This window comes from Trachypithecus francoisi, unplaced genomic scaffold, assembly GCF_009764315.1.
Source record: "Trachypithecus francoisi isolate TF-2019V2 unplaced genomic scaffold, Tfra_2.0 Lachesis_group10, whole genome shotgun sequence".
In the NCBI taxonomy this organism is placed as follows: domain Eukaryota; kingdom Metazoa; phylum Chordata; class Mammalia; order Primates; family Cercopithecidae; genus Trachypithecus; species Trachypithecus francoisi.
Genome location: NW_022681455.1, coordinates 78,721,547 through 78,744,971, shown reverse-complemented (window position 1 = coordinate 78,744,971; position 23,425 = coordinate 78,721,547). Strand labels below are relative to the sequence as shown.

Genomic DNA, 23,425 nt, shown 5'->3' with positions numbered 1-23,425 from the left:
CAATAAACAAACAACAGAACACTGTCAACACTTTTAAAGCTCTTCCCCCATGGAGCCACTTCCCTACTATTGTGATAGCAGTTCTCTTGCTTTTCTTTGGAGCTCTTTTCACCTTTCTATGCATCTCTCAGCATTTAGATTTGCTATAAATAGAATCACACTATATGTATTATTCCGTGCCTCCATCTCTCCTTTAACGTTTTTAAGCTAATTCACGTTGATGTGTGTGGCTGTGGCTCGCTCATGTTCACTGTTGTATAATCACTGGTCAAGTAGACTGCAATTGGTTTATCCAGTCCATTGCTGATGGACATTTGGGTTGTTTTCAGGTTTTCGCTATCATGAGCATCCTCCCAGTACACGTATGGAAGGGTTTCTGCAGTGGGATACAGGAGTGGAATCGTTTGTATTCACTGTCAGACTCAGTTCCACTTGGTAACGCCAAGCAGTTTTCCAGTGTGGTTGTGCCTCCAGAGATGGTGACCTAATTGTGAAGGGTGTTCAAAACTCCCCAGGTAATTCCACTGGGAGGCTCCACATCCCACCTTGATTTCCAGCCCGTCTATTCGAGATAACATCTCTCAGCCCTCCACTGTGAACAAGGTCCCCAGCTCATTCCTTTCTGCTCTCCTCTGTCAAGATTTCTGAGTGATGATCTAAAGAGACACTAAGGGGCCTTCCCAGGCAAGGTCTTGCCTTCCCAGGCAAGGTCTATGCGTAGGGAGTAGGCAACAAGGTTGTCAAGGCATGGACAGGAATTGGGTGAAATACCAGGACAATGGCTTGCAGGTGAATTCTTCCTTTAGGCAGTTGAAAAAAGCTAAAGAAAACCCAAGGGCTAGGGAATCCTCCCAGAAGCCAGTCCTTCCCTCCAGCTATTAATTGCCTCTAGCATCTGTTTGTCTGCCAGCTATCTCTCTCTCTCTTTTTTTTTTTTTTTTTTTTTTGAGACAGGGTCTTGCTTTGTCACCCAGGCTGGAGTGCAGTGGCGCGATCTTGCTCACTGCAACCTCTGCCTCCCTTCAAGCGATTCTCCTGCCTCAGGCCCCCAACTAGCTGGGATTACAGGCGCCTGCCACCACACCCAGCTAAATTTTGTATTTTTAGTAGACAGGGTTTCACCATGTTGGCCAGGCTGGTCTCGAGCTCCTGACCTCAAGTGATCCACCCGCCTCGGCCTCCCAGTGTGCTGGGATTATAGGCATGAGCCACTGTGCCCGGCCTGTCTGCCAACTATCTCTCTAGCAGCTTAACCTGTGGGACTCACAGGCAGCCAGCATGATGCTTAGAAGTTGAGGGGAATTCTGGACTCCTCAGGGTCTTACAGTCACGTTTCTTTAAAGGGATTCTAAGCCTCATCTGTGTCTCAACCCTGGCTGAACCTTAGCAACACACAGGAGCTTTACCTAGCTACCGATGCCCGGGCCCCAGGGTAATTACATCAGAATTGCTATGGTGAAACCCAGGCACCAATACATTTCAGAAGCTGACCACGTGATTCTTCCATGCAGCCAGGGTAGAAAACCAGTAATCAGGGGTCTCAAACTTTAACTAGCATCCATCAGAATCACCTGGAGGCCTTGTTAAAATGCAGATGGGTGGGCTCCACCCCCAGTGTCTGGTTCTGTCTGCCTGGAAAAAGGCCCTGAATTTGCATTTCTAACAATTTCCCCCTATTGCTAATATCCCCAACTTGTCCCTAGAGAGCCAACCTGCAGGTCTGAAGTTATGCCTGACGCTGGCTGCACTAGTTGACCTGCGTACCTCCCTGGGAAGATCCAGGGCAGCCCCTCTCCATCTCACTGTGCTTCCCAACCCTGTTACGTTGTCAGGCTGCTGGCTTCCAATAGACTATGGAAATGGCAAATGCTACAACTCAGGACTCTCCCCCAATCCCTGGTGAGCTGTTAATCGCCAGCATCTCAGCAATCAGTGAGATAGTGGGACAGTCTTTAGGGAAGTGTGGCGCATCCTTGACTATGAAGGGTCAGTGTCATCGTTAATAGGGTCTAGATGCACATAGGGTTTTCACTGTGGTTTCCCACAGAGCTTCCATATACACGGAATAAAAAAGGTATATACCTTGAAAAAATGTTTTAAAATGTCCTGTGACCACAGGCTCCAAGTATTAAAAATATTTTTTTCTGATTTATGTTGCTAATACAATTATTAGTAGTACGCAAAACCGAATAAATACATGATACAATTTGATAGTTGTCAAACGTAGAAAATAAGGAGACTGTGAGGGCCCTCATTTTGAACTGATTTCTTGTTTGACACCTGGGATGTTTTTACACACCAGGCCAGGAATGACAGGAGGAGGGGAAGCTGATGATCTGGAAACTGATTTCCTTTGAATGAACCATGACCAAGAACCCTTGCCCTCAGTCTGAAGACTGCAGGGCTGGTCTGTGTTGCCGAAGGCACTCATCCCACCTCCATCAGAAAATAACCACAGTAGGGCCAGGCACAGTGGCTCACACCTGTAACCCCAGTACTTTGGGAGGCTGAGGTAGGTGGATCACTTGAGGCTGGGAGTTCGAGACCAGCCTGGGCAACATGGGGAAACCCATCTCTACTAAAACTACAAAAATTAGCAGGGCGTGGTGGTGCACGCCTGTAGCTACCAGGGAGACTGAGGCAGGAGAATCACTTGAACCCGCGAGGTGGAGGTTGCAGTGTGCCGAGATCTTGCCACTGCACTACAGCCTAGACAAAAGAGAGACTCTGTCCCCAAAAAACAAACAAAAAAATGTATTTCATGGGATGATGTACATACCCACCTCTTTGCCACATCTGGCTGGTGCATGCCCTTAGTTGCTGGGAGGTCAGGACGAGGGCAGGTTCACTTGAAACCTCAGCCCTACATAGTAACAAGCTCAAACACCCTTTTTACCAGAACCGTGCTCTCCACAAATCATCAGACCCTGTGGCCTGGCTCAAACCACCTTTCAAGACATTCACATATGGGCAAGCAGCACTTGGACACTCCAGGCAAAAGATGTATTAAAAGCGAGGGTCTTTCCAAAAGGACCCCTACCGCACCCACCAAGGGACTGGGTTTCCATATTTAATTGGGGAGAGGCTTTTATCTGTTGGGATTAATTCCCCTTACACACAGAGCCATGCCCTGTATGGAGCTAACTTTCCTGTTTGGCAGACACAGGAAATTACCGAGATCAGGTTCTCGGTCCAGACCACGACATAAGAGAAAAGATTTTCTTCTGACCTTTGCATTGACCCCAGTGATACCCTGAATTTTCCATTTTGGGTGGCTGGAGAACAGGGTGTGTGGTGACAGATGGGTTTGAGTGGAGAGCCTGGAATCTGTCATCGTCTTTAGTAAAATTGCCTTCCTTCAGTACCCTGACCGGCAAAGCACACTTCTGACCTCTTTCTGAACTGAATTAAGAATGGCCATGAACAGTCCGGGAAGTGATTTTGAACTTTCAGGTGCTGTCCTTAGAGCACAATGGGCCTGTGTTCTTCCCCGTGGATCCATGGGGCCGGAACCATGAATAGCAGGCGCACAGTGGGTTTTGGTGCAACTGACCTTGTCCACACATCAGAGTTTCCGGTTTCCCAATGACAAGCCTGTCTATGTATGTAAATTGATCCTGACTTTCCCTTTCTTTTCTTTGCAGTGAAATGCAAAATGGAGGACGATGTGGTACCTGCAGGCAAAATGAAAATTCCATCATCTTAACCACAGCTAAGAGGTATCTCTGCCCATTCGAGCACAAGTTAGCTTGTGCAAGGAAAATGTCCAAAGTATGCTTTCTCTCTTGTGATTTCTTTAACAAGACTTGGAACATATGAAAACGGAATCTTTTCTGTACAAGATAGGATTCATTGCAAACAAGCTTTAGTGCAAGCAGTTTAGAAAAGAAAGGACCAGTCTTCACTTTCTGCATTATCCTCACATTTTATTCATTCATCCAGATTATTTCTTCAGTGCCTCAGGAGTATCCTTCTACACCAGCTGCTGTTAAAATGTACAATGAGCTCTAGTCCCAAGGGATACAGAAGTGCTCTTATTACCAGTTTTCCCACTGTTGGCCGCTTTTGCAAAGATCCGTATTCTAATTTAAGTCCCTAACCTCTGAATTTGGTTTTAAGTTTACCTAGTGACTGACTACTCTTTTTATAACAAAAGACCTTATACTTACGATCATTTCCAAAGGAGACCACCCCTTAACTTTTACTGCAAACCCAACAAGATGAGACACTTAAACCCAGACAGATGTAACAAAGGATTTCTGTTGTCTAAGTCCCAAAGTATTATATAGAAAGTTTCTGCTTTTATGGGTAAATAAGCTTATTATCTTAATTTGTTCTGCGGTTTGCCATTAACCAAGATTCTCCCATTTAAAATGCCACAGACTGAGCCTCAGGGCAGATCCGAAAGCCTAGTAGTTGCACTGAGTTGTTTTCACAAGCTACCACACGTCTTAAGTAAATAGTAAAGCCTTTATTTTTGTGTTAAGAACAGCATTTTGAAAATAAAACCTATCTGCCCATGCTTTACAACCTTTTAAATTTGTAATATTTATATAGTCATTTATGGTACATATTGATTGTCTTGAAATTTCTTTAACTTCTTTTTTATAAGTATGCAACAGTCAGCCAGGGGGAAGATAAAGGTACATTATAAAACACACATTAATGCATTTAATAAATATATATTATCTATCAAAAATGAGCCTTAGCTCTTCATCAATTAATAAAAAGCACCTGCTGAGGACTCCTGTAAGCTGGTATCATCATTGCATCATTGGATTATAAAAGCCACAATGCTCCCTTTCAGCTTGGGGTTTGGCCTGAGGCGTTCAACTCAGCCTTGGCCAACCAAGACCACCACCCGAATTCACCCTTGTTCAGTGGGCCCTGACGGCATCTGGGCTAAAAAAAAAAAAAAAGCACTGGGCGCCCAACTTCCAACAACCGAATCTTCAACTCTGGAAACCCTGGAGATGCACAGAACTTCCCAATTTGTAAGCTGTCAGAGCTGACTCCCTCTCTTCCCACCCTCCATTTCCATTTCCAGTGGGGAGAAATCCAGCCTAGAACGACAATTTTCTATTAAAGGGGGGACAAGAGTGGCTGTTATAGTCCCAAAGCGATGTTAACAACCAGACATGGAACGATTTGTGCTTACAATGAGAGATTTTGATCACAGATGCTCTCCTTCCAGGTCGTCTTCCCTAAACAAGTCTTGTTTACACAAACAGATCTTAAAGAGAGGTGCCATTTAATTTTGTCTTTAAACCTTGCTCCGCGGGGGGCAGCTGGCTGCTACAGTCTTGGCAAAGATGCCTCTTGGTACTTTTCAGGTGAAGTCATTAGAAAAAGAAGAGTTCTCTCCCTTCTCCCCTCACTCCCACCTCCGCCCCCATTATGAAGGCGTTCAGCCCACTCTCAACCTTAAAAGCCAAAATAAAACAAAACCCTAAGTGCAGTAACACATCAGATTTAAAGGGGGGGGTAAAGGTCTTATTAAGTGAGGCTTCCCATGGCTCAAAGATGGCTCTGTTCTTAGGTTGGGGAAGCATGACTTTCCATGGCAGCCATTTGTGCTGTGCTCACCTTATATGCTTGGACAATAAAGAACTTAGAAAACGAACGTGTGAATTGCTCCATCGTGTGAATGGTATCAGAAAGCTCCAAAGGACTCCAGAGAGCGGGGGTGAGTAACCATTTCCTGGCACGAGAATGTGTAATGCTGTCGTTTTTCACCGGACGGGACCGAGGTGTTTGAAGATTTCTTTCTTTTCAGAACACCAGGTCTGCATGCAGCCGCCCCCACCCCCACCCCAGCTCCTAGCTTCATTCCCTCCCACCCCTCCCCAGGACTCTTACGTTTTCAGTCCACGCAATGACTGGAACGGGATTCTCTAGAAGCAAGCACATGCTCTGGGCAGAGGCGGGGTGCTTCCGGGGAGGTCAGGGAGGTCAGGTGGGGGCGGCATTCTGGGGCCATGCGTTTTCTTCCCCATGCGTGGTAACACAAGGAAATGCACTAGCTGTTAAGGAAAACTCCAAGAAGGGCCACACAGGGAAGGCCAGATTGGCCTTATTTTCCCCAATGCTTTGCAAGGATGGGGTCGGGAGGGGAGACAGCAGAGACTAGGGCCTTGAGAAGTATCAAAAGGTTTATTAAAACATACTCAGCTCAGACGTACTGGCTTATGAAGAGGTCAGTCCTCCCCCAGCCCCCAACACTAACCTTTTTCATTTTTCTTTAAAGGTTAAAGGCTTATGGGTAGTTTTATAGAAAAAGCAATGTAGTGATTAGAGTATCTGCAGAAGGACCCACCCTCATGTATACATTCCATGCCGTCAGGTTAAAACTCTTTGCTTTGAATCGATGCTAGAGGTTATGCTGGCCAAACAGTGCAGAGAACATGGGGGCTTTGAATGGCCGAGATGTTCAAAATGCTAAGTAACAAAGGAATGACTTGCTCAGGACAGATGGAAACCATGACAGAAACAATGGGCTTGGAAAAGGGCCGTTTTCATGGAACCTGCAGAAAAACCAAGACAAAATATCCCCCACACCCTCCAAAAGCAACCAGAAACCCTCATGTGATCCATTCCACCCGGGAACTTTCACCATATCAACGGAAAGGACCCGAGGTGTCACTGCTTGCGAGGCAGCGGGAGGTCATCTCTGCATCCTAGTGGGCACCCCGGAAGCCCCGCTAGGTGACATCATCACAGAAAACCTGCCGTGGTGCCTGCCTTCCAACCTGCCTCCTGGAGGTGCTTTCAGCTGGTGACCGAATTGGAGCTCTTGAAATGAACAAGGGAATAAAATTGGGAAAGGGTTTGGAGAAACACCCGTAAATGTAGGAACAGGAAGATCAAGGGAAGAAGGGACTGCTGCCCCAAGCCAGAATATTTCTATGGCTCTACCAGGGAAGGGGGCGGGGCCTGTGTTCTCGCCATAGATGCTAGAGCAAGAGCCCCATAGAAGGAACAGTGGTTGATCACTTTCCAAATGTGATGGTCACTTCATCTCCCAGAGGGCCTCTTCTTTGGCACATGCCAGGGTCCTCCACCTCTACTGGCTATAAATCTCACCCCACGATTCAGTTGGGCCTCGCCTTGGAATCCCACCCACAACCTCAACTCTCTTGACCCCCCTGTAATGTGCAAACCACCAAGCAAGCCGGTGGCAAAGTCCCCATTTGTCCTCCTCAACGCAACGGTCATCTCCAAGAGGCCACCTGGGGTCCAGCACTTGCTGGGGAGGGGTGATAGAGTGGGAGCCCCCCGCCTCTAACCAACACCAGCCTGGCCCACCAGCTGTGAATTTGGTTCTGTTCTACCCCCAGAGGATGAAACAGTCTTCCCAGCCACATTTTCCAGTGAGCCTAATACTATTTGCAATTAGCTTTGCTTTAGTTTGCGGGGATTGAGGTTGGTCTGGTATTACGTGTCTGTGTGTGTGGCAGGGGAGGGGCGGGCAGTCGGTGTTAGCTTTTCAGTTCGTCAGTGTTCACATTTACACGAAATCCCCTTGGCTAGGATTTCCAAATTTCCTGGCTGTGAGGCGGCCTGGTTCGGCTACTGTTACCGATTTCTCCCGCAAGAAAGACACAGCCAGGGAGGGAAATCGGTAAGAGAGATTCTGATTCTCTGGAACTTAAAGTCTTTCACCAAAGGTGTCTTCCTGTGTGACTTGGCGGAGCAGTTGGGATCTGGAATAACACATAAGGATAACACACTGAGAACTCTGTGCTTTGCAAAAATCAACATTAGAAACCGATGCGTAAACAACGCGGCAAAAATAAGTTACCTTGCTTTTATCTAGATGGGCCGACTAATCCCAGGAGAGGGGCAGCAATGACTGTGTGTCATGCTGCTGTGGTTCTTGGGAAGCCCAGCTCCCTTTTCTAGAATCATCCACCCCTAAGGAATGTAAGTTCAACTCATTCACTTTCTGTCTTGACTATTTTTTCACACAGCGGCCTTGAAGGAAACAGGAGGGCTTAAGAGTGACGGATGGGGGCTTTTCTAACCATATTTATTATAACACACAGGCCGAATGCTTGTGAATCAGGCTTTTCTTGGCACGGGACAATAAAACAGCCCAGTGGTTGGCAGGGGGTTTTAAGAATGCAAATCTGTGATTCTGTCTTTGAGCCTGTTCCAAACCAATGCAAACCAATGCCTACCATACCATTCCAAAGGCCAGGAAAACCTAAATTCCCTCTAGAGATCAAAGACCATCCCTAATTTACATCAAAAAAAAAAAAAAAAAAAGAATGTTCAGGTTGAGTTATGGAGTTGGAACATGATATAAAGAATGGAAACCCAATTTACACATGTAAACTGGCTCAGGCCTTGTTTCTGAAAGAAGCATGTAGCTATGTTTGGAAATTAAATGTGGGGATGAGAGTGCATCTTTGGATTGCTGGAGAAACAAAATAATGTCATTCCACCGAGGCAAACGTAAACAATGACAATTCTGCTGAAGGTCTGTTTGGCATCAGATAGTAGTAAACCTGCTTCTGTATTTGAGGGAGAGAAATAGTAACTCCTTCAGTTTCTTAAGACCTCTCTTAGGGAATGGGAGAACGTGGTACCCAGCTGGGGGGAATCAACAGAGGGGTGACCGGGGACCTTAAACTAGGTTGGATGTCAGCAAAATCTGCTAGGGGCGCTCCATCATTCTGGGCTTCTTCCAAGAGTCACCTCCCAGGGACAAAGCTGGGGCACTGCATCACGAAAGCCAAATAATTCAGTTGGTGCAAAAGCCTCAAGGATTAGGAACTCTTTCAAACGAATCTACAGGTGGTCTTCTAAACAGAGGTGGGTATCCCGTGTGTGGAGAAAAGGGGTAGAAAGGGAAAGAAGAAAAAAGCATTGCATGCGTTTGAGCTGCGGTCCTTGCAGGCCACATGAGCAGCCTCCACGGAGGAGTATGTCCCTGTTGAAGCTGCTCCCCCACACCGTAGACTCCTAGGCTTCCTACCCCCACATCACATCTTGATACTTACGGTCCCACCGTTGAGCACGACGGCCATCTCAGTTGGCTGATACACGTTGCTTCTAAACGGAGCGCTGGGTCTTTTCCCCAAGCTGCCACTGGGTCTTTTTCCCAAGCTGCCGTTAGGAAATCCCGCTGTTCGGAGAGCTGGGGGAGGGAGGGATTGGCAAGACAACATCACCAAAAAAAAAGACACAATTTTGTTTTCTTCCTCTGCAACACCACCATGCTGCGGGCACCCCCATCTACCCAGCCCAGTGGCTCCTCCCCTTTGTCACAAGCCTGATTCAAAACAAAAGTCACAAAGGGGCTTTGTTCTCAGGCTCTCTAGGAGCCTGACCCATCTCAGTGGGTTTGGGAAAAGCTGCTGTAGAGACCAGGGGAAGGAGGCTCATGGTTGGGCCTGCAGCCTCCCCCAAGCCACGCAGCCACTGCAGGCCATGGGTGACAGGCGCCTTCTCACTACAGAAAGCCATTCATGTAAAGTTCAGCATCACGCTACTCAGAACTGCTTGCTGTTTCTGGACACACACTGAGGAGGAAGCTGCTAAGAGTCTTCACTGGAAAGTGACCAGGGATGAGAACAGGGAGACTCTAACCACACATGTAGGGTTATTCCAAACAAGAATAAAAGAGAGACCTAAAGCCAAGACAGCATGTCGGCACTTTTTCCCTCTGAAAGATGGGTAAAACCAGTGTTTCTTATCTACTGTACTTTTAGAGATTTGAACTTCCTTTTTGTTAAAGAAAAACTAACATGAAAAGACATGGAGGAATCTTAAAAAAAAAAAAAAAAAGGTAGAAGCTGGGTGCAGTGACTCAAGCCTGTAATCCCTAATCCTAGCATTTTGGGAGGCCAAGGTGGGTGGATCACTTGAGGTCAAGAGTTCGAGACCAGCCTGGCCAACATGGCAAAAACCCCTCTCTACTAATAATACAAAAATTAGCTAGGTGTGGTGGTGCGCACCTGTAATCCCAGCTACTCAAGAGGCTGCGGCATAAGAATCGCTTAAACCTGGGAGGTAAAGGTTGCAGTGAGCTAAGATTGCACCACTGCACTCCAGTGTGGGTGACAGAGTGAAACTGTGTCTCAAAAACAGAAAAGTCTTCCCTGAAGGGAGCCACTTTTCTCGCTAAAAAGCAACAAGAGAGTTTGTTCTTGTTTTTTGTTTGTCTGTTTATTTGTTTTGCAAATTACTTGGGGCAGGGACCAAAATCAACTTAGTTATACAGTTAAGCTTCATAGAGTGCCAGCCAGGAGCCAGGCACTGTGCAACGTACTTTATATACATTAACTATTAACTCATTTCATTTTCTTCCTTTCTTTTTAACTCATTTCATTTTCATCGCATGATAGGTCCTTTTTTTTTTTTTTTTGACAAGCTCTCGCTGTTGTCCAGGCTAGAATGCAGTGGCATGATCATAGTTCACTGCAGCCTTGGATTCCCAGGCTCAAGCGATCCTCCTGCCTCAACCCCCTAAGTAGCTGGGACTACAGACACATGCCACCATGCCTGCATAATTTTTTAATATATTTTTTGTAGAGATGGGGTCCCACTTTGTTGCCCAGGCTGACTATATGTACTTTCATTATTTCCACTTTGCTTGGGGCACAGAGAGGTTAAGCAACTTGCCCAAGGTCACACAGTTGGTAAGGGGCACAGTCAGCATTGGGACCCAGGCAAGGAATCTGTATTCTTTTTTTTTTTTTGAGACAGAGTCTCACTCTGTTGCCCAGGCTGGATGCAGTGGCGTAACCTCGACTCACTGCAACCTCCACCTCCCAGATTAAAGCAATTCTCGGGCCTCAGCCTCCTAAGTAGCTGGGACCACAAGCACGCGCCACCATGCCCAGCTAATTTTTGTGTTTTTAGCAGAGACGGGGTTTCGCCATGTTGGCCAAGCTGGTCTCCAACTCCTGACCTCAAGTGATCCACCCACCTCGGCTTCCCAAAGTGCTGGGATTACAGGAATGAGCCACTGTGCCCGGCTGGCATTCGATTCTTATAGGAGCTCAAACCCTATTGAGAACTGTGGATGCGAGGGATCTAGGTTGCGCGTTCCTTATGAGAATCTAATGATGATCTAAGGTGGAACAGTTTCATCCTGAAACCGCCCCCCAACCCCCACAACCTTGGTCCATGGAAAGATTGTCTTCCATGGTGCCAAAAAGATTGGGGACAGCTGCTTTAGCCTACTCACATTGGATTTTTGATTACTTGCAACTTACTTCAAGAAGCCCAACTAACACCGTACCCAGACCTGGGCCGGAGAGAAAGGGAACCAAGGCCCACCCACCTTGCTTAGGACCTCTCCTAAGACAAGGAGGTCCCATTAGGAATCAAAGCTCAAATGGCTGAATGCCAGCCTTTTCTTGCATAGACCCTGCATGTGATGCTAGGCTGGCCTTGCCCCCATAGCCAACTCGGGGCCTTCCAGCAAGAAGCAAAAGGTCATTTTAAATAGGCCTTGGCCCTAATGAGATCTGAGAGCCCAAAGCCCCTAATAGAGGAAAGAACACTTTTCTTTATTGCTCTGTTGAAAGTGAGCATTTCATGTGCCTTGTTAATGCTTTCCAAGATGTGATCCGAAGTGCTACATCTCTCAGTGTATTTTCATCTTTTATCACATACCTTATGCCTTGTTGATACTTATTAACAAGCAGCAGGTAAGTGAGGTTGTATATATTTGAGGTCTCACTCAGTGGAAGGATATAGGGTGTGGAGGCTTCTGAGGCTTGGCAAAGCCACAGGCAAGCCTGGAGAATGCCCTTCCCACCGCATGAGCATGTCAGGGATGGACTCTCAAAGGAAGAGAACCCAAAAGGCTAAAATGCAAGAGAAACTGGGCCAACCATAGCTCCTCAGCACCGGCTATTCTGTGAGACCCAAAGGCTCAAGGATAAGGCCTCTGCCTCATGGGGCCTGGTTCCTAAAATACAAGCTGGCTGAGGTCAGCACCAAAGATGCCAACAGCTGTTCCTCCTGTGGTAAGGGAGCATGCCAGATAGTCCCCAGCCAGCAAAGCAAGGGTTTCTAGAACAAAGGCCATCTAGCCAGGACTCCAACTTAGCCTTTCTGTGGGAGTTTTGCCCGGTCTCAAAGGAATTTTTTTTTGTTTTGAATCAGGGTCTCTGTCTCAGGCTAGGGTACAGTGTGAATATGGCTCACTGCAGCCTCGACCTCCCTAGCTCAAGTTACCCTCTCACCTCAGCCTCCCAAGTAGCAGGGACTACAGGCACACACCACCATGCCTGGCTTATTTTTATATTTTTTTTGTAGAGACAGGGTCTCCCTATGTTGCTCTGGCTGGTCTCTAAATTCCTGAGCTCAAGTAATCCTCCTGCCTCAGCCTCCCAAAGAGCTGGGATACAGTTGTGAGCCACTGCACCCAGCTTCGTGTGAATTTTGGTGGACACACATTTGGGATGATTCAAAAGAAGCCTATTTTTAAAAAAGTCTGACAACACCCAGGGTTGCTGAAGAAGTGAAGAGATGGGGCTCTGATGCATTTATCAAGGGGAAGAACAGTCCACTGGTCTACCTTTCTGGGGTGCCATCTGGCAGTATGTACAGTAATTCCTCACTTAATGCCATCAAAAGGTTCTTGAAAACTGCGACTTAAGTGAAGGAACGTACAAGAGGTCCTTGAATAGTGTCATTGTTTTGCTAGCGAAATTGATCAGGAAAAAGACTGGTTTTATTACACATCATTTCACTTAAAGTCACAGTTTGCAAGAACCTGCTAATAATGTCAAGTGAAGATTTACTGTATCAAGATTTGAAGTGCAGACTTTAACCCATATCTAGAAAATTGTTTTGCAAGGAGTGAATTGATTAAAAGCCTGAAGGTGAATGCATAAGAATGTTCACTGCAGCACTGTTTATCATCGAGAGCCAGAAGCAGGCAGAAGATTCACCAGCTGAAGATCAAAAAATTAAGTGACAGGGCCTAATGGCAAGCTCTGCATCATTGAAAGGAGACTGTAGCTCTGCAGTTACTGATCTGCAGCTACCTCCGTAACATTGATTTAAAGTAAGCACACTGAAGAACATCACTCAGACCAGTGGTTTCAACCTGGTTACATCTGCGAATCACTTGGAGAGCTTAGAAAACACCTAATCCCAAACTCAGACTTAATCACAATTGAGCAAGCATTGTTTTTTGTTTTTTTTTTTGTTTGTTTGAGACGGAGTCTCACTCTGTCGCCCAGGCTGGAGTGCAGTGGCACAATCTCAGCTCACTGCAACCTCCACTTCCCAGGTTCAAGCAATTCTGCCTCAGCCTCCCGAGTAGCTGGGATTACAGGCATGTGCCACCATGCCTGGCTAATTTTTTTGTATTTTTAGTAGAGACGGTGTTTCACCATATTGGCCAGGCTGGTCTCGAACTCCTGACCTTGTGATCCACCCAAGGTCGCCTCGGCCTCCCAAAGTGCTGGGACTGCACCCGGCCAAGCACTGGTGATTTTTTAAAGCAGCCCAAGTGATTATAATGTGTAGCCTGGTTAAGAAGCACTCTGCCCTATTGTGTGTGAGTGTGGAAGCAAACCGTTGCCCCTGGTCAAAGGGATTTTAAGCAATTTTTGTTTATTATTGTTTTTTATTTTTATTTTTCATTTGAGATAAAGTCTCCCTTTGTCACCCAGGCTGGGGTGCAGTGACACGATCTCAGCTCACTGTAACCTCCGCCTCCCCGGTTCAAACGATTCTCCCATTCTCCCACCTCAGCCTCCTGAGTGAGTACCTGGGATTATAGGCATGCACCACCATGCCCAGCTATTTTATCATTTTTTTTTTGGATTTTAGTAGAGACAGGGGTGTCACCATGTTGCCCAGGGTGGTCTCCAACTTTTGAGCTGAAGCAATCCGCCCGCCTCAGCCTCCCAAAGTGCTGGGATTACAGGTGTGAGCCACCGCACCTGGCTATTATTTTTACTTGTTGAACCTACATGATTCCGCTGATTCTATATGATTATTGTTGCTTATCTGCCACCAAGAAGGAGTGATAAAGGTGTTTTTGTTTTGGAAAAGAAAGAGGGGAATGGAAAAACAACTTCCTTGGCTTTAGAATGTGTCACTGTGAAACAGATGTGAAACAGATAGGGTGGGCGGCACCTCCAGACTCTCCATCACCCCTGCGCCAGCCCCAGCTCTGCGGACACCAACCTGGATCCCAGAGCCCTTGCATCTCTGGATCTTATCTGGCTATAAAGTCTTGGCTGCATTTTTACAAGAAAGGATGTAAGTAATGGAATTCAGGAAACCAACTTTTTCTCTTCCTGGTCTGCCGTGTATTTATAGCTTACGCTTGAACAAGCTGCCTGACATCCCTGGGCTCAGTTTTCCACTCAGTAAAATGGGTCTGATAGTCCTCATCTTTCCAAATGCACAGAGTTGTCCTGACACCTCAGTGAGATGAGGGGCGCTTAAGTGCTTTATGAAGAGGAGGGTGATTCCATGGCACAGGGGTCAGGCATGTGGCCTCTGGAGCTATCCCGCCTGGGTTCAAACTCTTGGCTCTGCCTTGATTTAAACTCTGCCTCTGCCTGGGTTCAAATTCCAGCTCTGCCTTTTGGGCAAACTGCTTAGCCTCTCTGTGCCTCAGTTTCCTATCTGCAAATCAGAACTCATGGAGTTACTGCAGAGATTAAAAGAGATCAGTCACTAAAATGCTCAGAATGATAGTGAGCCCCCAGGAAGCCCCCAGCAGAGGTTAGTTATCTTACACTGTAAAGGCCGTAATACTTGGGTAACTCTGGCATCGTGGTTTTACTTCAAGAAAATGGAACCATCATGTTCAACAACACACTGATTCTTCACCTTTTGGGGTCACGGGTGGCTTTGAGAATCTGACAAAGCCACAGAACAATTCCCTAGAGAAACGTATGTTAAAACCTCTTCTCCAGTGTGATGATATTAGATGGTAGAGCCTTTGGGAGGTGATAAGGCCATCAGGATGGAGCCTTCATGAATGAGATTCGTGTCCTTATAAAAGAGGCTCGATGGCCGGGCGCAGGGGCTCACGTCTGTAATCCCAGCACTTTGGGAGACTGAAGCGGGCAGATCACAAGGTCAGGCATTTGAGACCATACTGGCCAACATAGTGAAACCCCGTCTCTACTAAAAATACAAAAATTAGCCGGGTGTGGTGGCACGCACATCTCGAGTGTCCATCTCAAGTAGTCCTAGCTACTTAGGAGGCTGAGGCAGGAGAATTGCTTGAACCCAGGAGGTGGAGGTTGCAGTGAGCTGAGACCACACCCTTGCACTCCAGCCCGGGTGACAGAGTGAGACTCCATCTAGAAAACAAAACAAAACAAAATAAAACAAAACAAAACAAAGGGGCTGGGTGCGGTGGCTCATGCCTGTAATTCCAACACTTTGGGAGGCTGAGGCGGGTGGATCACCTGAGGTCAGGAGTTTGAGTGAGCCTGAACAACATGGAGAAACACTGTCTCTACTAAAAATACAAAATTAGCCGGGTGTGGTGGCGCATGCCTGTATTCTCAGCTACTCGAGAGGCTGAGGCAGGAGAATTGCTTGAACCCTGGAGGTGGAGGTTGTGGTGAGCCAAGATCATGCCATTGCACTCCAGCCTGGGCAACAAGAGTGACATTCCATCTCAAGAAAAAAAAAAAAAAAAGGAAAACATTAATGCATAAAAGTTTGTGCCCCGTTTCAGGAGTTATTGCTGTTTTTGAGTTCCATGGGGAGTTTGGGCCAGCAAAGAGATGGCCCAACCAGGACCCCAGGAACTGACCAGCTCCTCATCTCTGCTCACCACATTCCCTGAAGGGCCCTCTGGGTTCCCAGTGCTGATCTCTGTCCTGATCCCTATCTTCTGGCATCCCGGGGAGCCAGCCTCCAAGCTGGGCTGACTCTGCCATCCCTGCCACATTTCAGCAAACACGGGCTTGCTGACTTGGAACTTCAGAGTAGGAAGAGAGCAGCTGATAAAAGCCACACTGGGATTTCCAGCCCTATCTAGCAGAGGGGCTATGGCCCATGCACCAGGTCGCTGGGTGAATGTCACTGAAGAGGGAATCTTGATAATCTGAAGTCCTCGGGCAAGTCATTTAACTCTCAGAGCCTCCATTTATTCATTCATAAGATGGGGATAATAACAAGACCTGCCTCATTAGGTGGTAGTGAGGACTAATGAGCTAATGCAGGTCAAATATTTACAATAGTGGCCGGGCGCAGTGGCTCATGTCTGTAATGCCAGCACTTCAGGAGGCCAAGGCGGGTGGATCACATGAGGTCAGGAGTTCAAGACCAGCCTGGACAACATGGTGAAACCCTGTCTCTACTAAAAATACAAAAATCAGCCAGGTGTGGTGGTGGGTGCCTGTAATCCCAGCTACTCAGGAGGTTGAGGCAGGAGAATCACTTGAACCTGGGAGACAGAGGCTGCAGTGAGCTGAGATCGCACCACTGCACTCCAGTCCAGCCTGCTGGGTGACAGAGTGAGACACTGCCTCAAAAAAAAACAAAAATGCACAATAGTGCCTGACACATAGTTAGTGCTCAACAAATGATGACAATACTAGTTATTATTATTATGAATGTTGTAGCCCCTGATGCATCTTTCTCAAAGAACTGAGAAAGGGCAAGTTTATTTAATCTCAACTGCTGGGACCCTGGCTGACTCCCTTCAGGTAATGATTCTAAGAGATACTTCTCAAGTGTCAGTAGCAGGGGATTTGGGTTCCTGTATCACATCCCCTAGGCAGGTCCTAGTGGGTTCCTATGCCACATCCCCTAGATAGGACCTCACTTCTGAAGCCCCCTGCAGCAGTAGCAGATAGCCCTGGGTACCCAAAAACGTCCATCTCAAGTGCTCAGCAAATCTGTTTTTCTGCCTTGGAACAGATGATACTTATCCACCCCAGTCACCAGAATTATAGGGGATGTTAATAACACTTGGAAGCCCAGTGCTATGGCTCATGCCTGTAATCACAGCACTTTGGGAAGCCGAGGTGGGTGGAATCACTTGGGCTCAGGAATTCGAGACCACCCTAGGCAACATAGTGAGACTCTGTGTCTATCAAAATAAAAAATAAGTTAACTGGGTGTGGTGGCATGTGCCTGTGGTCCCAGCTACTCGGGAGGCTGAGGTGGGAGGACTGCTTGAGCCCAGGAGGTCAAGGCTGCATGCACTGTGATTGTGCCACTGTACTCTAGCCTGGGCAACAGAGCGAGACTCAATCCATAAAGACAAAAACCAAAACCAAATAACACTGGGAGATGGGAGCTGGTGGACAGATGCCCCAGCCTCCTTTTCTTCCTGGACCAATTCTGAGGCTCATCCAGCCTGTGTCCTCAGAGGATTCCCAGCACGAAGGAGCCTTTGCTGCCCGTGGTGGTAACTGGCTCATTCATGTACTTGTTTTATCATCTCTGCCTTCTCAGTCTCATTCTCCCTGCCCTCTCCCTTGCAGGGACCACCGCCCCACTAAACCACCTGCACTGGAGCCCTTGTCTCAGATTCGGCTTTCAGGGGAAGCCGAGTGAGATGCACAGAGAACACAGCAGGCACCAAGAGGGCTTTGTACTCACCGTGTTCTTTCTCCTAACAGCTCTATGAGGTACAGTCTCTCACTATTTCTAGTCACAGATGAGAAAAACTGAGGCTTATAAAAGTAATATAATTTGTTCAAAGCCACAGCAGAGGCAGAATTTGAACCCAGACACCTGGCTCCAGGGCCCAAATTAGTACATTCCTGGTGACTGAGGTAGGAGAGGGGATGGGAGCAATTCCCGCTGTGGCCCCCTACATCCATCCAGCACATGAATTGCAGACTCAAATGCTTGGGGGAGCCAGGGAATTAATGTTACTATGCTATATATAGCAGCTGGGTCAGGAGCAATAGAGAGTGGTGGAGAGTGTGGTGAACAGAAAAGTGGATTCCCATCTGAAGGGCAGCCACAGCTCCAGGAGGGGCCAGAGTCTTCTAGTGCACATGGTACCTCAAGTCAGTTTCAGACCATTGCAACCCAGTGGAAATGTTGGTCCAGTGTTGCCAGATTCGACTTTGCAAAAGAAGCCAGAAACCTGTATTTTTAAAATAAACTGGCTGGCAATTGGTAGGGGGAAAAGAAAGCTTAATAAAAATCCATATTCAGAGCTTTGAAAGGCTGAGGCGGGAGGATCATTTGAGCCCAGGAGTTTGAGACCTGCCTGGGCCACATAATGAGACCTTGTCTCTACAAAGAATAAAAAAATTAGCTAGACATGGTGGCGCATGCATGCAGTCCCAGCTACTCGGGAGGCTGAGGTGGGAGAATTACTTTAGCCCAGGAGGTTGAGGCTGCAGTGAGCTATGATCATGCCGCTGCACTCAGCCTGGGCAACAGAACAAGACCCTGTCTCAAAAACAAAAACAACAACAACAACAAAACCCAAACCCTGCTGGGTGCAGTGGCTCACTCCTGTAATCCCAGCACTTTGGAAGGCCGAGATGGGCATATCATCTGAGGTCAGGAATACAAGACCAAGCTCGCCAACATGGTGAAACCCCGTCTCTACTAAAAATACAAAAATTAGCTGAGCATGGTGGCACGCGCTTGTAGTCCCAGCTACTTGGGAGGCTGAGGCAGGAGAATCACTTGAACCCAGGAGGTGGAGGTTGCAGTGAGCTGAGATTGCGCCATTGCGCTCCACCCTGGGTGACTAGAGCGAAAATCCGTCTCAAACAAACCCAAACCATATCTGGGCCAGTTTCAGCACAGGAGCCAACGTTTGTGGGTTCTGATCTGCTGCGACTGTCCCAGGCACTGGGACTGCCCATCCCCACTGCAGAGGAAGAAGAGCGTCTTCTGAGATGCTCTGACCCAGCCGGGCGGTGCCCACTTTACCTGCATTGTGTTCATCCATGGAGAAGGCCTTGTTCTCCATATAGGCCCGCGGCAGCTGCACGTCCTCCTCGAAGGCTGTCTCCCGCATCCTGGGCTGCGATGTGTCGAAGTAGTTGGGTGTGTTCTCCTGCAGGGCCGGCAGAAGGGTGCAGTGGATCTCAGGGATGGCGTGGAAGATGACGAAGACCCAGCCGCTGGCCGCCAGCGTGATGGCCAAGGTGGGGTCGTTCCAGGCATCTCCCTGCTGCAGCTTGACATTGCCGAAGAGGTACATGGTCATCCAGGCCACCCAGATGAGCACAGAGAGGAAGGCTGTGATGAGGAGGAAGGCCCCGTTCAGCTTCCACCTCTTGAACTTGCCGCACAGAGCGAAGAGGGCCAGCCCCAGGGTGACCACCAGCAGTACCATGTCGTAGATGAGGGCCATCACAAAGTCCATGGGCTCGTAGGCGCAGGCCGGCCTCGTGTCGCGCAGCACGGTGAGCACCAGCCACTCCACAGCGATGATGACTTGTACCAGCATCAGGCACAGCGCCAGGCCCACCAGCTGCCAGCCCGCGGGGCCCGTGCCGTGCCGCACCAGCCTCCGCACGCGCCACGCCTGGCTCAGCAGGCAGGAGAAGCACAGCGCAAAGAGGACGCCCCAGAGGAAGCGGCGGACGGAGCAGATGGTCTCGTCCTCCTGGATGATGAAGGCGAACGTCAGCCCAAAGAGGCCCAGGGTCCCCAGGAGGAAGAGAAAGTGGAGGCCCACGGGGCTCTTCTTCTCCTTCTCCTTGATGAAGGGCAGCCGCACCAGGAGGATGAGCATCAGGAGCAGTGTGATCAGGGCGCCGGCCCCGGCCACCGCCTCCACCACGATGCCCCAGATGGCGTCCAGGTCGCACAGGGACACGTACTGAGGGAGGAGGTCCAGCCCGCACCCTCGGGACGTGCTGGCGTTTTCAGAGGCCACCGAGGTGATCACAAAGAGCAGGAGAAAGGTGAGCACCTGGTGAGCTCTCATCTTTCTCTCTGATGCCACGAACATTCTAGAAAAGCCAAGGGGGGAAGGAAAGATCAATTCATTGGAAGACTACCCCTCTCCTGACTTCTTGAAGACCCGCCTCTCGTTTTGGGTCTCATCTGTACCCTTGGCTGTGTGCAGTGAAGAACCATGAATCATCACCGCTGGTGGCTGGAGGACAGGGTGGGAGGGAGGCCAACTTCTCTCTATACCCTTTTGTATTCTTTGAATTTGATACTCTGTGCCACGTCAGACCTCTTGAAAAATAAGGGGAAGGCTGGGCACGGTGGCTCATGCTTGTAATCCCAGCGGTTCGGGAGGCAGAGATGGGTGGATCACAAGGTCAGGAGTTCAAGACCAGCCTGGCCAACACAGTGAAACGCCATCTCTACTAGAAAATACAAAAATTTGCTGGGTGTGTGTCAGGCGCTGTAATCCCAGCTACTTGGGAGGCTGAGGCAGGAGAATTGCTTGAACCTGGGAGACGGAGGTCGCAGTGAGCCAAGATTGCGCCACTAAACTCCAGCCTGGGCGACAGAACTAGACGCCGTCTCAAAAAAAAAGAAAGAAAGAAAGAAAAGTAAGGGGGAAAAAAATGAAACTTTAAAGAGACAGCCACAGGTCAAGTGCTGCACTAGGAGAATGAGTGGCATGAATTACCCGGTCTCAGCCTCTCGAGGCTAACAGCTAACATTTACTACCAACTAACTTCAGGACAGGAATTGGATACATCCAGTCCTCACAATGCCCTGTGAGAGACAGCTCCTTTTAGGACCTCCATCTTACAGGTGACAATACAGAGTCTCCAGGAGGTGACAACCTTTGCACAAGGTCACACAACTCAACTCCTGGATGCGACCTCACTCCGAGGGCTCTCAGCATTTCTTCACTTTCTTCTTTCTTTTTCTTTTTTTTTGAGATGGAGTCTCTCTGTCACCCAGTTTGGAGTGCAGTGGTGCAATTTTGGCTCACTACAGCCTCCGCCTCCCAGGTTCAAACGATTCTCCTGCCTCAGCCTCCTGAGTAGCTGGGATTACAGGCGTGCACCACCACGCCTGGCTAATTTTTTTTGTATTTCTAGTAGAGACGAGGTTTCACCATGTTGGCCAGGCTGGTCTTGAATTCCTGATCTCAAGTGATCCACCCGTCTCGGCCTCTCAAAGTGCCGGGATCCCAGCATTTCAAATGTAGTAAACACAAAAGCAGCTGTCTTCCTTGGTTCCAGGCTGTGTCTCTCCCTCACCTCCCACGCTCACTCTCTAGAACATCTCTGGAGGATTCCCCGGAGTGCGTCTCTCCCTGGGAAACCTGCAGGATTCTCTCTGCTGCCCTCTCTCTTGCCCATATACGAGCTGGACTCCACACAGCAGCCTCAGTGACCGGCCTAACCCAAGTCTCCTCTTGCCCCTCTGCTCCCTCTTCCTGGCCACTCCTCCTGCCCGTGCCGAGCTCAGCTCTGATGCCATCAACTCAGACCTTGGCCAAGGTCACACCCCAGTCTTCTCCACCACAGCCTCTGGTCTAATAGCGTCTGTCATTTTTTGACTGTTTACTGTTTCTGCCTTCCCTTCCTCCTGTCCTCCCATCCTTGCTTCCCCCATTGCAAGACGTGGCAGGGCAGGGACATGGTCTCTCTTGTTCACCAGCAGACAAGAATCCTTCAGTCTTGGCATGACTGACATTTGGGCTGGGTCGTTCTCTGTCATGGGGGACTGTGCGTTGTAGGATGTTTACCAGCATCCCCAGGGTCTACCCACTGGATACCAGTAGCACGTCCCCTCCACCAACTGTGACAACCCAAAATGTCCCTCGACAGTGCCAGATGTCCCCTGGATGTTGTAGACTGAAGCTCGACACACAGCACCTGGCATGAAGTAGATGTTTAGTAAATACTGAGTGAATGAGAAACAGCAAGGACCGTCCTCTACCTCACAGCTACCAGCTCCTCGCTTTTTTTTTCTTCCCCCCTCTAACAGCCCCTTGCTTTTGAAGGGAGCCTGGTCTTTAGGGAAGCCACAGCCTGCACAGCTGGCTGGGCTCTCGTTTCCCAGCATCTCAAGCCAGACTTACTGCCCCAGCTCAGCCCATGTGTGGGGTTGTGACCAGCTGCTCTCCCCCGGCTCCAGTATGTCCCTGGGGCTTCCCTAAGTAAATGTGGTATCGACCACCTCACTGTTACAGAGATCCTGTGAGCGTCTCAGATCCTGCCCTGGCTGTGAGGCTTTCCATTGGCATAAATTATTGATGTTACTGAAGGAAAAGGTGCCTGGGGCTGTCGGGCTCATGTCCTTTGCCTACTGATGAGAGGAGGCAGGCTCGGAATAGAAGGCATCTGGCCAGCATCCCGCCTCAGCATCCTGCTCAGGTACGCTCAGGGTTGAGGATGCACCTCAGGCACTGACGGTCGGCCTGCAATCCAGCACTTATTCGTGGTCCTGCCACATCAGTTGCTGGCGTGCCACTGCAGCTACTTGTGCTTTGTCCACACACCACCTGGGCAGTTATTTACTTAACTTTTGAATCAACCTACTTAAAAGAAAACCAAACACATTCAAGTGTTTATCTCCAGACATTTTTAAATTGCTCATTGAGGCTGGGCGCAGTGACTCATGCCTGTAATCCCAGCACTTTGGGAGGCTGAGGCAAGAGGATCACTTGAGGACAGCAGTTTGAGACCAGCCTGGCCAACATGGTGAAACCCCTTCTCTACTAAAAATAAAAAAATTAGCTGGGCGTGGTGCCATGTGCCTGTAGTCCCAGCTACTTGGGATGCTGAGGCAGAAGAATCGCTTGAACCTGGGAGGTGGAGGTTTCAGTGCGCCGAGATCTTGTCACTGCACTCCAGCCTGGGCGACAGAGCGAGACTCTGTCTCAATAAATAAATAAAATAAATAAGTAAATATCAAATAGAATTGCTGGTTGATGTACCCTATGTTGCATACCCACTGGGCACATTTCAACCTACCACTCTTTGGATAAACATCCTAACACAATTGCTTGTCACGAGGTCCTAAAAGCACACGAGGGATCAAAATGTAAGAACTGGAGGCGTCAGAGCAAAATGCTAACAGTCCCTTAACCGGTGGAGGGGCCCTGGAGTGGATTCCCCTGAGACGCCTCATCAATGGCCAGCTCAGTTAAGAGACTTCTCAGCAAGTTTCAGCAAGCAATGTCCCAAGCAGCCTCTCTAATCCCATCCAGCCCCAGGGTGGCTGGGAGGATGACAGGCAGGAATGTGCTTTGCAGTCCTGACTACCACCAATTCCCCAACCCCTCCTCCCCCTGTAGGCCAGTGGCTCCCGACCAGGTGCAATTTTTACCCCCAGGGACCATTTGGCAATGTCTAGAGACATTTTCGGTGGTCACAACTAGGGAGGGAGATGCAATTGGTATCAGGGGATGGAGGCCAGAAATGCTGCTAAACATCCTACATCTGGTGGGACAGCTCCCACCAGAAAGGATTATCCAGCCCTACAGGTCAACTGTGCCCAGGTGGAGCAAGCCTGGTTTAGGCAAGTAAAGACAGAATGGATGGGGAAGATGCCACGAAACCAGCCAGGCCCC

General features: G+C 48.7%; 2 protein-coding genes and 1 long non-coding RNA gene across 6 annotated transcripts in view; 2 read left to right on the top strand and 1 right to left on the bottom strand.

The window, feature by feature from the left end:
• The window catches only part of IQCK (IQ motif containing K), a 141,672-nt gene extending 135,126 nt beyond the window's left edge, over positions 1-6,546 (top strand). Inside the window, exons 9-10 of one of the 2 annotated variants that reach the window (XR_004438847.1) lie at positions 2,303-2,512; positions 3,645-3,721. Coding sequence is in view for 1 of the 2 variants with exons in the window: in XM_033217863.1 (XP_033073754.1) it covers positions 3,645-3,706 (62 nt within the window). In the remaining variant the exon portion in view is untranslated. Of the gene's footprint in view, positions 1-2,302; positions 2,513-3,644; positions 3,722-5,539 lie in introns of those variants that run through there. The other variant, XM_033217863.1, reaches the window with a different exon arrangement.
• GPRC5B (G protein-coupled receptor class C group 5 member B) overlaps positions 4,452-23,425 on the bottom strand; it is a 28,538-nt gene continuing 9,564 nt past the window's right edge. Inside the window, exons 2-5 of one of the 3 annotated variants that reach the window (XM_033217851.1) lie at positions 18,856-19,886; positions 9,006-9,142; positions 5,860-7,703; positions 4,452-5,701 (exon numbers count right to left, since the gene is read on the bottom strand). In XM_033217851.1, coding sequence (XP_033073742.1) covers positions 7,659-7,703; positions 9,006-9,142; positions 18,856-19,886 — 1,213 coding nt within the window. In that variant the 3' untranslated portion in view covers positions 4,452-5,701; positions 5,860-7,658. Of the gene's footprint in view, positions 7,704-9,005; positions 9,143-18,855; positions 19,887-23,425 lie in introns of all 3 variants that reach the window. The other 2 variants (XM_033217852.1, XM_033217853.1) reach the window with 2 other exon arrangements.
• LOC117087544 lies at positions 16,329-18,704 on the top strand. The gene is made up of 2 exons (XR_004438848.1): positions 16,329-16,368; positions 18,588-18,704. It is a non-coding gene; the product is annotated as an uncharacterized LOC117087544 (long non-coding RNA).